The 14,844-nt window shown below is 47.0% G+C and overlaps 1 protein-coding gene and 1 long non-coding RNA gene across 2 annotated transcripts; one reads left to right on the forward strand and one right to left on the reverse strand.

Annotated features, from left to right (window-relative positions):
* The first annotated feature begins 4,192 nt into the window (after window positions 1-4,192).
* FOS (Fos proto-oncogene, AP-1 transcription factor subunit) lies at window positions 4,193-7,614 on the forward strand. Its single transcript, XM_006184467.3, has 4 exons — window positions 4,193-4,484; window positions 5,257-5,508; window positions 5,942-6,049; window positions 6,173-7,614. The coding sequence occupies exons 1-4, from the start codon at window positions 4,344-4,346 to the stop codon at window positions 6,812-6,814; spliced, it is 1,143 nt and encodes a 380-aa protein (XP_006184529.1). The 5' UTR covers window positions 4,193-4,343; the 3' UTR covers window positions 6,815-7,614.
* A 423-nt stretch (window positions 7,615-8,037) lies between these two features.
* LOC116664351 lies at window positions 8,038-14,481 on the reverse strand. The gene is made up of 3 exons (XR_004320849.1): window positions 14,353-14,481; window positions 9,938-10,037; window positions 8,038-8,165 (listed from the first exon to the last, which is right to left on the reverse strand). It is a non-coding gene; the product is annotated as an uncharacterized LOC116664351 (long non-coding RNA).
* Between the last annotated feature and the right edge of the window lie 363 nt (window positions 14,482-14,844).

Consider the following 14,844-nt stretch of genomic DNA (forward strand, 5'->3'; position numbering starts at 1 on the left):
CACTGTCTGAGCCATAGGGTGAGTAACCTTGACCCCTAAGACCCTTTGATGGGCTCACGTGTGTGTGAGTCCTGTGGGAATTGTGGAGTACTTCTCCCCTTTGAGTCCAGACATTTCGAATGAATAAAATTAGAGGGTGGTGGTAGCACAGTCATTGTCATTGCAGACAATGTGGCATTTATTGTATGGACACTGGCTGTCTTTCTCATGGAGCTCAATAACAAGGATAAGTTTGACCTTTCATCATGAACCACTGGGGTGTTCTTTATACACAGAGCCTGCACCAGCCGAAAATAGCCCCAACATCTTGTTATTTTCCCTTTCCCAACTTTTGTCTATTTATAACCAAGAATAAAAGACTCAGCCTGTTCAGCTTTTCTTAAAGTTAAAGAACACTATCTATTTGATTTCTTAGTACCACACAATGGACAATAATATATATTTGCCTTCCTTGGGTGAGGGCATTCCTTCATTCATCCTATTCAATAGATATTTAGTAAACACCTACAAAGGGCTAGGCACTGGGCTAAGTAGTAAGTGAATATTTGTATGTGAAAAAGACAAAGGGCAAAAGTATGTAGATGCTAAACAAATCTTAGAAGCGACTTCCCCAAGTCCCTGAAGGAGTTGAATTTGCTATACACATCTTCCTGACTTCTGGTCCCGTGCTCTGACCACAGCCCTTCACCACTAGACCACACTTCCCCAAATAAACAAGTACTTCTGCATGCTGGGGATGGTTGTGTGCGGCAGCATTTACGTAGGCGGCACAGACAGCAGCCTTTCACTTAATGTTGCAATAACACCAGGCTAAACAATGTGCACTGACCTCCAGAGTTATTGAACAAATGCTTGATGTGGGTCAGGTCTCTAAACTCAAATGCCAGAGAAGGGCAAATAGGAAAAGTCTCTATCTGATAAGAAACAACTGCTTAGAAAGAATGAATTTATTTTCAATCTGGGTTAAAATCAGATGTGAGAGTCTACCCTCCTTTTCACTGCTGAATCCTCAGATAGGAGGAACTCGGCACATAGATAATCACAAACTATGCAAGTTTTGGTTTTATATGCTCAGACTTGTCCAGAACCTGGAATCCCTGCCCTGCTGGAAGGCGGCACTGTGTTCACACATCTGTCTCAAAGTTACACTGATCTTGGCAAATGGCAAAGATAACTTCACATGTTGGTTCTGATTTCCCTTTATTTTAAGACTAGATCATGTGAGCTCAATATCAAAAATGGGATTTTGCAGTCCTGAAATGGATATCAGGAGTGGACTGAGATGTAAGAGCATGTTAGATATTCGTGGGGCAAGAGAGGAAGTCTGAGATTATATCATCTGATATTATTGCTTTGGGTCGAGTGCTTGCTTCCTAGAAGATGCTCTGGCCCCTTTCAGTCTTTATCATGTCATTTCCTAGAGGACAATGGATCCAGGTCCCATCTCTGTATTGTAGACTTCCTCTGATACCTGTCCCCAAAACCTCTTCTGTGTTCCACAGCACCCTGTTATTACCTCTGTCAAACCACTTACTGCTGCCCTGCAATTCTCTAATGACTTGTAAGTCCACAACACTGGAATCTCTTTCACAGCAAGGGCCAGCCCCCAGCACAGTGCCAGGCCATGGGTGGCTCACAATAAGTAAATTCTTTGCTAAATAAATGAAAGAATGAGTGAATGTGTGGTCTTGTCCTTTTCAGAGGATGGATTTATTGTCTCCAACTCTCTGGTCATAATGGTGCTAGGAAGGAAAGAGTTAAGCTATGTGGAGGAGACAGTCTTATCCAAAGGCTCTTTTCCTTTTTTATTGGCAAGGGCAGGATAAACGATATATGAGGTAAATCCTGGATATAAAATCTTGACACATGCTTTAGGTGTTGGCCTGAGCTGCTTCAAGACTCTGAAGGGGAAGTAAATGAAATCATTCTAGGTTTTCTCTTAAGTGGCCTGAGATTCAGTTATGAATGGAAGACAAGTCCAGACCCAGGAATTCAAAGCTTGACCTACTTTGCCGGAAGCTAAGAAGAATAGAAATGGATTTGCCTTCATAACTTTTTTTTTTTTTTTTGAAGAATCAAGGACAGTGGAATAGCTTGACAGATGACAGAATTAGGTGAATGGAAGGCCTCAGAACTGCTTTAGGATTCAGAGCAGCTCAGAGAAGTCTGTGTTTATGTATTATGTGTTTTTCCTTTTCTCGCTCCTTTTTCAAGAGAGAAAAAAAAAGCGCGCCCAAATTCCCACCAATATAAACCAGTGACATACAATGATTAAATTCTGTTTTCACCTCTGCTTGTGACAGGGAATGCAAAAATAGCAAGTGGCCCAGTTCCACGAATCTCCGCCTCCCTGCCCTCCCCGCTCCCTCCGGCTTCGCATCTCTAAGAATCGAGGTTAGCGCCTAGCCGCGCGCAAGCCGCACTCAGCCCCCAGACCCCGCGGATGATGTCAGGCGGCGGGAGTGGCCGCAGCCGCGACAGGGAGGCCGAGGCCCCCGGGGAGCGAGGAGGGAGGGCGGCCTAGCCAGACCGACGGCGCGCCCGGCCGCGCGGCGTCTCCTGGAGACGGCCCTGGCTGCGCAGTGTTGCTGTAAACAGCCGCTTCCCTGTTACTATCTATAGCAGGATCGCCTGGCTCCGGGGTGCGGCGGCTGGAGGCAGTTCGGCGGTCCCGCTCCCCGCGCGTCCCAAAGGATCCGCCCGCTGCCCTAATCCCGCCTCGCCCCAATCCCGCCTCGCCCCTCTCCAGGTGCCCACCGTGACCCCCCCGGGCGCGAAGAGTCGGGGAAGGGACACCGGGGGCTATCCGGGGACCTGCGACTTCGGGTCCCGGAGGTGGCCACCGCGCTGGGACCTAGCCAGGACAGGGTGACCCAGGCTGTCCTTTACACTGGAGCAGGAGGCAAGGAGTTCTGGGGGCGCAACCCACTCGTGAGCACCTTGCCCCAAAGCCCTGTTTTCCGAGCCACGGAGCGATGCCTGAGGTCCCAGCCGCCGAGGTCTGGGAGCTGCTGGCACAGTCTTCCAGCGCCCCCGATCCTCCCCCCTCCAAGTCCGCGCTGGAAAATCACTCGCTGCGGGCTCCCAATAACCAGCTTCCTGGGGGACTGAACCACCCCCACCACCCCAGCTCAGACTTGCGCTTCCCCAAGAGCTCACTACATCCGGTACCCTGAACTGACGACCTTGTCCACATAACACCCCTACTTCCACCCCAGGCCCCAGGCCCGAGGTCAGAACCAGGCAAATGAACCCTTCAGACATCCTTGCATTGAGGTTCTGCATAGTGTTTATTGGCTAATGTCTCAGAGATTTGACAGTGACACTAACATCCCATATATGGCCGAGAAAAAAAAATCGCCTTTTTCCTTAAAAAAAAAATTATAATTGAAATACCCAGCATCGTAGATAAAGTAGGTTATCGTATTCTCTTAATTTGGATACCCCGACTTTCTGCTTCTAAAAGCAGTAACAGTCCTCCTAGTAGTCCGGGAGCCTAGGGGTTTGAGGCGAGGGGGGTGAGGGCCTTCTTCCACAGTTTGCACTGAATTAGGGTTTGAATGGGGAATGGGGGTGGAGACGCATTCCTTCCCGAGCCGAGGCTTAAGTCCTCCGGGCTATGTACCTGTTTCGCCCATACCTGAGCTTCAGAACTGTTCCCTGGTTTCCATACACGGGCAAAAAGGCGCCCCCCACCCCCACCCCGGGAACAAGGGTCCGCATTGAACCAGGTGCGAATGTTCGCTCGCGTTCTCCGCCTTTCCCGCCTCCCCTCCCCCCGGCCGCGGTCCCCGCCTCCCCCCGCGCTGCACCCTTGGTGTTGGCTGCAGCCCGCGAGCAGTTCCCGTCAATCCCTCCCTCCCCTTTACACAGGATGTCCATATTAGGACATCTGCGTCAGCAGGTTTCCACGGCCGTTCCCTGCGGTCGTGGGGGGAATCATCCCCGAAGTCCCTCATCTTAAGGGCTCCATGCGACCTCTAAGACCCAGATGGAGAACTCTCACAAGATAAAGAACACAACAAGACGGGAGGCAGGGGGCTGAGAGGACGGCGGAGGCGGCGAGAAGGCGACAGAGGTGGCCAGGCACGCGCGCCACCCCTCGGGGGCCACAATGGTTGCGCCCCGTGACGTGTTGGGCTCATTCAGAAAATGCTGTTATAAAAGCAGTGGCTGCGGCGCCTAGTACTCCAACCGCATCTGCAGCGAGCAGCTGAGAAGCTGAGACAGAGCCGGCGGCGGCGCAGCGAGCGAGCAGCGACCGCTCTCTACCCAGCTCTGCCCCGCAGCTCCTACCTGTCTCCGCCCCTAAGCCCCTCGCCCGACTTTGACTACCTGAGATCATGATGTTCTCCGGCTTCAACGCCGACTACGAGGCGTCATCCTCCCGCTGCAGCAGCGCCTCCCCGGCCGGGGACAATCTCTCCTACTACCACTCACCGGCCGACTCCTTCTCCAGCATGGGCTCTCCCGTCAATGCGCAGGTAAGGCTGGCTTCGCGGCGCCTCGGGGCCCAGGGCTCGGGGTCACCCAGGAAGACACACCAGGGAGGAACTCTCAGGAAGACGAGTCGGGAACCCCTTTCCCTGGGGAGGGAGGCTTGCCCCGGCCGGAGTGCCCTATCTCGGGAGCCCCAGACTTGTTTGGAGTGCACGCACTCTTGTCATCATAAGAATTGGCTCTCCTTTCCAACCGCGGGTTCATACTGAGCTGCCCCCGGCCCGCGCTCCCTGACTGGTCCCTGACACTAGCTGGGGCAAAAGTGTCCCAGGCAAAGACTCGTTAACTAGAGCCCGGCGCCTCAGGGAGGCAGCAAAAAGCGGCAATCTCCCCTCCCCTCGCTGCCTGGAGCAGGGAGGAGGGGTAAGGAAGGAGGGTGAAGCTGGCGGGTGTGTAAGGCAGTTTCATTGATAAAAAGCGAGTTCATTCAGGAGACTCCGGAGCGGCGCCTGCGTCAGCGCAGACGTCAGGGATATTTATAACAAACCCCCTTTCAAGCGAGTGATGCTGAAGGGATAACGGGAACGCAGCAGCAGGATGATGGAGGAGAAAGGCAACGCGCTGCGGAATTCCTAGGAAGAAATGGGGAGATCTTTCGTTCTCCATGAGGGGCATGTAAAAAGACTTGAGCAGTCCATGGCAGGACGGTTTCTCCTCCCTCTCCCTGCTGCATGCGGCACTGGGAACTCGGCTCGCCCCACCTGCGTCCAGAACCTGCTCACTCACATCAGCTTTCTCCTTCTGTTTTCGTTCTAGGATTTCTGTACCGATCTGGCCGTCTCCAGTGCCAACTTCATCCCAACAGTGACGGCCATCTCGACCAGCCCGGACCTGCAGTGGCTGGTGCAGCCCACCCTGGTCTCCTCCGTGGCCCCATCCCAGACCAGAGCTCCCCACCCCTATGGAGTCCCCACTCCCTCGACTGGGGCTTACCCCAGGGCTGGAGTCGTGAAGACTATGACAGGAGGCAGAGCTCAGAGCATTGGCAGGAGGGGCAAGGTGGAACAGGTGAGGAGTTCTTGGCACCTTCTCTCTGTGGCTGAGAGGTGGCGGTCGGCATTGGTGGAATTGGGGGGCGCAGTGGACAGGGTGAAGCCATGCATAGAGATGACTACATAATCCTGAATGAGGAACCCTGGCTCCAAGCCCTTTCCATCCCAAGTCAGACTCCTATAGTCCCACCCCAAGAGGTACCATAATGCCTAGTTTCTTCCCTAATAGATTCCTATCTCATGCTTTTAGACTGGGCTCCTCTTTGTTCTCTTGCTGAGGATCTTATTTGAAATGCAAGTCACACCCAGCCTGCAAACTGCAGGTTAGAAATGGCTTCACAGAAGAGGTGCCAGAGGCTGGGAAGCTGCAGGAGCCAGTTTCACTGGGGTGCACAAATGGAGCTGATGACAGACACTGTTACTGAATGTTGCTCTTCTTCTCCCCGCAGTTGTCCCCAGAAGAAGAAGAGAAAAGGAGAATCCGAAGGGAAAGGAATAAGATGGCTGCAGCCAAATGCCGGAACCGGAGGAGGGAGCTGACTGACACACTCCAAGCGGTAGGTAGATCCCTTGGGTCACTTCTTTTTAAAACTTAAGGGGAAAGTTGGAGATTGGGCATAAGCGAGAAGTGTCCTTGAGCAAGACTGTGTCTTACACTTTGCTTTATCCTCTCTCTCCAGGAGACAGACCAATTAGAAGATGAGAAGTCCGCTTTGCAGACTGAGATTGCCAACCTGCTGAAGGAGAAGGAAAAACTAGAGTTCATCCTGGCAGCTCATCGACCTGCCTGCAAGATCCCTGATGACCTGGGTTTCCCAGAAGAGATGTCTGTGGCTTCCCTTGATCTGAGTGGGGGCCTGCCTGAGGCTGCCACCCCAGAATCCGAGGAGGCCTTCACCCTGCCCCTCCTAAATGACCCTGAGCCCAAGCCCTCAGTGGAGCCCGCCAAGAGCTCCAGCAGCATGGAGCTGAAGGCTGAGCCCTTTGATGACTTCTTGTTCCCAGCATCTTCCAGGCCCAGCGGCTCTGAGACCGCACGTTCTGTGCCAGACATGGACCTGTCTGGTTCCTTCTATGCAGCAGACTGGGAGCCCCTGCATGGTGGTTCCCTGGGGATGGGGCCCATGGCCACAGAGCTGGAGCCCCTGTGCACCCCAGTGGTCACCTGTACTCCCAGCTGCACTACTTACACGTCTTCCTTCGTCTTTACCTACCCCGAGGCTGACTCCTTCCCCAGCTGTGCAGCTGCTCACCGCAAGGGCAGCAGCAGCAACGAGCCTTCCTCTGACTCGCTCAGCTCACCCACGCTGCTGGCCCTGTGAGCAGGCAGAGAGGGGAGGCAGCAGGCATGCCTGTGCCACTGCCTGAGCTGGTACATTACGGAGAGAACCACGTCTTCCCTCGAGGGTTCCTGCAGACCTAGGGAGGACATTATCTGTGCGTGAAACACACCAGGCTGTGGGCCTCAAGGACTTGAAAGCAACCACGTGTGGACTCAAGTCCTTACCTCTTCCGGAGATGTAGCAAAACGCATGGAGTGTGTATTGTTCCCAGTGACACATCTGAGAGCTGGTAGTTAGTAGCATGTTGAGCCAGGCCTGGGTCTGTGTCTCTTTTCTCTTTCCCTTTAGTCTTCTCATAGCATTAACTAATCTATTGGGTTCATTATTGGAATTAACCTGGTGCTGGATATTTTCAAATTGTATCTAGTGCAGCTGATTTTAACAATAACTACTGTGTTCCTGGCAATAGTGTGTTCTGATTAGCAATGACCAATATTAAACTAAGAAAAGATATGACTTTATTTTCTAGTAGATAGAAATAAATAGCTATATCCATGTACTGTAGATTTTCTTCAACATCAATGTTCATTGTAATGTTACTGATCATGCATTGTCGAGGTGGTCTGAATGTTCTGACATTAACAGTTTTCCATGAAAACGTTTTATTGTGTTTTTAATTTATTTATTAAGATGGATTCTCAGATATTTATATTTTTATTTTATTTTTTTCTACCTTGAGGTCTTTTGACATGTGGAAAGTGAATCTGAATGAAAAATTTAAGCATTGTTTGCTTATTGTTCAAAGACATTGTCAATAAAAGCATTTAAGTTGAATGCGACCAACTTCATCCTCTTTTCATTCAGGAAGTTTTGTAAGATTCTGAGAGGTATTATTGGAGACCAGTTTGTCAAGAATGGGAAGCTTCTGGAAGGGACACACCCCTCTGTTTGATCCTTTATCAGAGAGAAAGAAACCCTAGAGCCGAGGTTGGAGTATTATACAAATGTGTCTTCACTTTGCAGGGCTGAGAGTCTAATTACAGATTCTGGGAATGGGAAACTGCTTTGCAATAGCTTCTGTGGAAACACGTCTTCCCGCTTCTTTTTCTGGTTTGAAAGTCAAAGGGGGGACTATTTAAATCTAGTTGTACTAATATTAAATTTAAATATCTTGGTCTTCTAGGAATCCTTTTAGCAAACAATTAAGCTTTGCACAAACTACTTTAACTATTTATTGCCACAAAATCATGTGAAGGTTACTCCCGCCTTAAAGGAGAACAAATAGAAGAATGGTTAGAATGATGACTTTCTCCATATTCCACTATTGGGACTGGAATCTTAACTTCCTCACTCATTGCTCTATTCATCAGGCTGAATTGCTTCTTAATACCTGGTTAAAAAAAAAGTATTCACTGGTTAGAAAAAGAAAAACCCCACAACTTTTTAGTCCTTATCTCTAACATACATGCATTTAGTTGTATTATTTTTATTCTGGGAAGGAAAGGAGGGTTATCGTCCTACGCCTTAGTAATAAATGTGTTGTAATTTCTGAAGTTTCTTTCACATATGCCTGACGTTCAGTTTACACTGGGGGAAGAGAAAGCTGGCTCTGAGAATTTGAAAGAGATCTCAAACAGTACAAACAATGGTTGATCATTTGGTAAATAAAAAGTTACATAATAGCTCCAGAAGGAGAAGTCAACACGAGTGAATAGGCTTTAACTTAGAAACTTTATCATCTTAATGAAGAACACGACCTTTGTCTGGGACACATCTGGTAATGGGGCACTTACGCGCACAGGTAAAAACCACAAAGAGAGGGGGCGGCGCCCTTCCCCCACTGCTCTCTGCTATCAGACAGGCATGGTGCTCAGAAGCCAGAGCCCAGGTCTGCACACAGGCTGGGTGCAAGAGGAGCTTCAGGACCAGCCTTCTAACGCTTTGGTGATAATGAAAATCACTGGGTGGTTAGGAGATGTCATATTCAGCCAAGTTGAAAGTTTTAATTTAATATGACAGTTCCATTGAGGTTGGTGTTCTCACCTGTGATCTCCCTGCTCCTTGCATAATAATTGACATTTACAAGCAACCTACTTTAGGCTCTTAAGAGCACTGATCTCTCACCCATCACTTACATATTATTTTCGCCTGTCGGGCAGTAATGAAAGTGGCCTTAGATTCCCTGTTTGTTGTTCAGAGGGTAAGTTTTCTGGATCCCTTAGATATGACCTAAACTAAATACAGAATCACTATCACTAGAACCTAGATCTGAAGTCACAGCAAGAGATCTGAAGGAAGCCAGCTGGCTCCCTTACATGTACAGTGATAACAACCCATGGAAAGAGATCTCTCAGATGGGGAAGGGAGGCTGAACCTCTAGCCCTGGACACTACACTGTACTGCTCCTGGAGACCTGACTAATGGCCTCTGTCAGCCCTACCCTGATTATAGAGAGAGAGCATTGCTTTCCACTTGACAGCTCTGGACTCGAGCTAGACACAGACTCTTCCTCTAGTTCACTATAGCCCAGTTGAGACCAGGCAACTCTATCAACAAGACTGCACTGAAGGTCCAGAGGGAGGGATTTGCACACAGAGAATCTCCTTAATAGGCTTCTCAGAGGCTTGTTCTAGGGTCCACCATAGGGCTGACATCCTACCAAGCTCTCTGCCCACCCTTTTCATGGGATCAAGAGAAGAAAGGAATTTCCCCTTTCTAGCCAAAGGGCTCCTTCCAAGTCCTCCTTTCCTGACTCAGGATTCAACAACTCCCATGGACAATGGACACTGGGAAAGGCATCTTCCTTTCGGGAAAGACTCCGATACCTACCCACAAGATATGGCCTTACGCTGGTCTCAACAAAATAACTATCTCAGGGCATCATGGTTCACTGATACAAAAGATACTCAGATTATAGAAAGGGATGGGAATGAGGATGTGAGCTAGTTTAGCTCATCAATGGATTCCCCAGATGATTCAGTGCCTGGCACATAGTACAGGGTTAACAAATATTTGTGGGGTGGATAAATGAATACATTCTACACTATTTCCACAAGCAGAAATATATTCCACACATACTCTCAAATTCTCCCAGCCCAGGACCTGTTCTGATATTAAGCAATGGGGATTTCACATCTTTTATATCCGGCTTCAAACACATACCCACTTCCATCTTTGGTTCCTGGAATTCCTCTGCTGCCTCCCCGGGCTTACTTCTGGGTTATTCAATTTCAGAGTGAGTGCACTGCCATTGTACTTTCAGCTCCAGATGAATTTCAGATGAAAAAAGGGTAGAGGAAAAAAGTTATCTTTATATAATAGTGGATTGTAGATTCTGCATCATCTTTGCACATCCCTGCATCCCACATAATCATCAAAATTAAAGGGTAGCATTTAACAATTTGTTCTAATAACAGTAACTTTTGTATCAACAGCAAAATTCCATGCGTGAATGAAAGGAAATCAATTATACTCTTTAATTAACGAATAAGGTAGAGACAGAGGCAAAGTAAAAGTTCTCAGATCATCACTCTAAGGAAATCAGTTGAAGTTTTGATGTTTTTCAAGTGAAAAAAAAAATCTAAAACAAAAATTCAATCTTTAAACCATGTGTGAGATTTCCTCCAAATACAGAATAATCAAATTCCTCACAACATCAACGAGATGTGAGCATCATTTGAATGCTGACTATTGGAGCACTTTAGTCTGTGCTGTTTTGCTATAAACATTAAAGAGTTGATTTTTGACTCCTCTCCACTCTCATCTCCTGTCCTTCCCTGTAGGCACTCTGCTCACAGGTCTTCCTTCCCCTCCTGACACATAGCATGCATGTTCCTGCCGCAGGGCCTTTGCTCTTGCTGCCCCTTTGCCTGGGCCTCTTTTCCCAGCCTGGCTCCTTCCTGTCATTCAGGACTCAGTTCAAAGAACACCCCCTCCAAGAAGCCTTCCCAGGTCATCCTATCTAGAGCACTTCTACCCACACTCCCTCCCCATGACTCTGTACCTCATTATCCTGCTTTTTTTTTTTTTCACAGCCCATATCACTCTCTGCAACACCTAAATTATGTTTTCTTTTCATTTTAAACAAATTTCTGCCTTTCACCACTGGACTGTGAGTTCCATGTGAGCAGGGACCTTTTTTTATTTCAATCACCTCTCTATCTCTAATGTCTATTTAGGCACTCAAATGCTTGTTAGATGAATGAAGATGAATGAAATGTATGAAAATTACAGATAAAATTTTACAGAAATAAAAATTGCAAAATGTCTAAAGGGAGATAACCAGAACTTAACAGTGAAGATGAGCTGTGAGCTTTGTAGATTTCTTCCTGAGTGAATGAGCATGCCCCTTATTTAAAAAAAAAATTCCTGGTAGGGAGGGATAAATTAGAAGTTTGGGATTAATAAGATATACACTACTAAATATAAAATAGATAAACAACAAGGACCTACTGTATAGCACCGGGAACTATATTCAATTTCTTTTAGTAAACTATAACGGAAAATAATCTGAAAAAAAATATGTCTATATATATGTCTATGAATCACTTTGCTGTACACCTGACACTAACATTGTAAATCAACTACCCTTCAACAAAATTAAATTTAAAAAATTCTTGTCAACAGTTCTACAATATTAAGATGAGGAACTAGCTAGGTTGGGAAGGAATTTTAAGGGTACAAAAAGTACAAGTATACTGCAGGTCAGTGACACTTCTAGGCTAATTACAAATTGAGAAACTTGTTTCAGTATCAAGCAAAGAGTAGATATGGACGTAAATGTCAGTATAATCGTCATCAGAGACAAACAAAACTGTGTTTTTCACTCTCGTTGATATAACATTTTCAGACTATCACACAAATCCATTTGAGTTCATTGGTTTCTAGCAAGAAGTGTGCTAAATTATAAAACTTAGAATTTAGTCTGCATTAGAAGAATAGGGTTAGCTGCTCTCATGATCGTGACCAACATCAATGTCATTATCACAGTCATCATTTACCAAGAATATGGCCAGACCTGAGGAAGAAAGATGAGAATAAAGGGTATCAACTCTTGATGAATGAGTTCAAAGTCTCCGAAGGCTGCTGGCTGAAGAGGTTTCCACTTTGCACACAGGAGAAAGCAACGGAGGCATAAACAGGGTTAGTTGTAACGTAATTCATTTCAATGGCTCCACACACCCACTTAGGGGCTAATCTAAGCTGCCTTTCCTTTGCTCTCCTTGAGCCTTGTTCAGCAGCACAAGAGGACAAAGAGCACAAGGGGCTCTGGCCTTTGTTGTCCCAGGGAGGCTGCCTGGCCTAATGGTCATCAGCTCTTCTTAATTAATAAGCTGTTTTCACTCTCAGCTCACACTGACATGGTGCGTAGGTTTGGTGCAGTCAGTTGATTAGAACAGAGCCCAGAGTGGTTTGGTCATCAGTTATGTTAGAAGCAGGTCCACAGGACGGAGACCCTGCTGCATGGTGTGGAGCAAGAGGCAGCCCCTCTCTCATAAGGGTGAATGGCACTGGCCCCAGTTGCTGCCATGTTTACTTTGGGGAGCAATTTATGGTCAGCTCTGCAGAAACAACTATTCATTTTCAGGCTTTTGAGTTAATCGTGAGACTGTCATTGCAGCTTGACTTATCAAAGCAATATGATAAATAAATAGGATTTGAGGAATTGGATCCAGTATAGCAGAGTGTTTCAGAGCCTAGGCTCAGCTTTGGATCCTGGCTCCTTGACCTTGGGCACTTTACTTCTCCTCTCTGCACATTATTTTCCTGATCTGTGAAAAGGGGACAATAATTGTATTCACCTCTTGGGGTTGTTGTGAGCATTAAATAAGTTAGTATGTATAGAGCTTATTACAGTGCCTGGGCACTCAGGGGTATTGTAAAAGTGTGAGCTACTATTTATCATCTTTATAATTTAGGGAGGTGGGGGGTCATGGGTGAAAATATATACTCTCTAGAGCAAGCATGTACTTCATTTCATTCGGTAAAAAGTTTCTAGGTGTCTATTCTGTATCATGTGTTGGATTCAGATGTGAAGAATATGCAATCTTGTCCTCAAAGAGTTCCTGGTCAGTAAGGGAGAAGGACATGCAAACATGTCACACACACACTGTAGCAATGAAAATTAACAGGAGGCATATGTAACAGGGGTTACTAGAAGGAGGAAGAGATAAACTATCTGGTGGAATCTCTGAGAAAGTGACCTCTGATCTGGGCTTCAAAGATGGAAGGAATTTGCTAGATTAGCAAGTGGCAGGTGGAGGATTCCAGGGGGCAGAGGGATATACACTGTAAAGGCACAGACTCAGAAGACAACACACTTGGTTTTGGGGACTATAGAATGTGGAGCTTGGGGAAGAGAGAGTGGGAGATGTCAACTGTAGAGCGTCATACGATACATTTGATTTCATATACATCAGTATTGCAGCATCACAGTGGAGGGGGCTGGAGATAGGTCAAGAAGAGGTAACTGTGGCCAGATCATGAAGAGCCTGGTATTTACTTAGTTCAGTTGTGTGTAGGCTGAACCCAGGCAGTGGTGGTGGGAGGGAACAAGAAGTAATTAGGGGGTAGGGCTGTCAGGACTTGGTGATTGATTGAATGTGGGAGGTGAGGGAGAGGGAGGAATCCAAGCTCACTCCCAGGCTTACCAGGCTTGACACACATGGAAGCTTGTGGTTCCCCAATGACATTGTGACTATAGGAAGAAAGCAGGTTTGGGGGAATAAGAAGGTAAGTTCTGTGTTGCACATGTCGAGTTTGAGATGCCTGTTGAATATCTAGGGTTGACGGGATGTAGGCAGTTGGAATTACATGGTAGAGGTTCTAGGATATCAATTTATAGAGCTTGTATGGAGGCATGTGGTTGGGCCAGAACCTGGAGCCTTAGGATATAATACTGATAATGGCTAACATTTCACACGTGCTTGCTATGTGCCAGGCTGTGCTACATACTTTACAGGCAATGCTAAATCAGGGACCGTATTTGCTTTGCTAATCATTTTACCTCTAGCAACTTACACGTAATGGGTATGCAATAATTGTTTTGTTGAATGGATGCTCTCATTCAGTCCTCACCACAATCCTCTGAGGGAGATGTGATTAGGGTCCTTGTTTTACTGATAGGGAAATGATCCAGGATAGACCAAAGAAGTTAACCAAGGTCACACAATTGCTAAGTAGCAGATTTGAAATCAGTTCTTTGTGACTCTAAAGTCCAAAGTGCTTAACTGCTTTGCTAGAATGTTAAAAACCTGCCCCCAAACATATACCTCTGTGATCTGGGGCGAGACTCTAACCGCTATGAGACTGTTTCCTCTACTAAATCAGGAATGGGTTTCAAAAATTTCAGACCTCCTCTCCAGGTTGAAAACATTGATGACATCAGATGACAACTGTGGAAGTGCGTTGAAGGGGCCCACAGCACATTACTGAGGGTGGAAGGCCTGAACAATGTGTGCAGTGCTGCAGTGGGACACCCAGCAAGTCCCAGGTACAGGCAAAGACGAGGGATTAGGGTTCTATTTCTGTACAACAAATTACCACAGATTTAGCTGCTTAAAACAACACATACTCACTATCTCACAGACTCTGTGGGTCAGGAGTCCAGGCACAGCTCAGCTTAGTCCTCTGTTCAAGGTCTCAGAAGGTTGCAATCAAGGTGTCAGTCAAGCTCATTCTCAGCTGGATGCTTGAATGGGGAAGAGTCTGCCTCTGAGCACATCCGGATTGTTGGTGGACTTTATTTCCTTGTGACTGTATAACTAAGGCCTGGCTTTTTACTGGCTGATGGCCAGAAGCCACCCTTAGGTCCTAGAGGCTGCTCATAGTTCCCTGTCATGTGAGCTTCCTCACCGTGGTTGCTCATTTGATCAAGCCTACCAGGAGAGCCTACTAGTGTTTGCTGGCAAGATGGAGTTATATATATATAAAATGACATAATCTGGGGCTGACATCCCATCACCTTTGCCATATTCTGTTGCTTGGAAGCAAGTCTTAGGTTCTATCTGCACTCAAGGGGAAGGAATCACACAAATTCCCTACATGGTCGCCAGGAGGTAGGAATTATT

Source organism: Camelus ferus, chromosome 6, assembly GCF_009834535.1.
Source record: "Camelus ferus isolate YT-003-E chromosome 6, BCGSAC_Cfer_1.0, whole genome shotgun sequence".
NCBI classification, from domain to species: Eukaryota; Metazoa; Chordata; class Mammalia; order Artiodactyla; family Camelidae; genus Camelus; species Camelus ferus.

What these genes read in the sequence shown, in the direction of transcription:
- FOS (XM_006184467.3), top strand. Translation starts at nt 4,344, where the DNA reads ATGATGTTCTCCGGCTTCAACGCCGACTACGAGGCGTCATCCTCCCGC. An exon ending in GCTCTCCCGTCAATGCGCAG is followed by an intron (nt 4,485 to 5,256) that starts GTAAGGCTGGCT and finishes TTTTCGTTCTAG; the next exon opens with GATTTCTGTACCGATCTGGC. An exon ending in TGACTGACACACTCCAAGCG is followed by an intron (nt 6,050 to 6,172) that starts GTAGGTAGATCC and finishes CTCTCTCTCCAG; the next exon opens with GAGACAGACCAATTAGAAGA.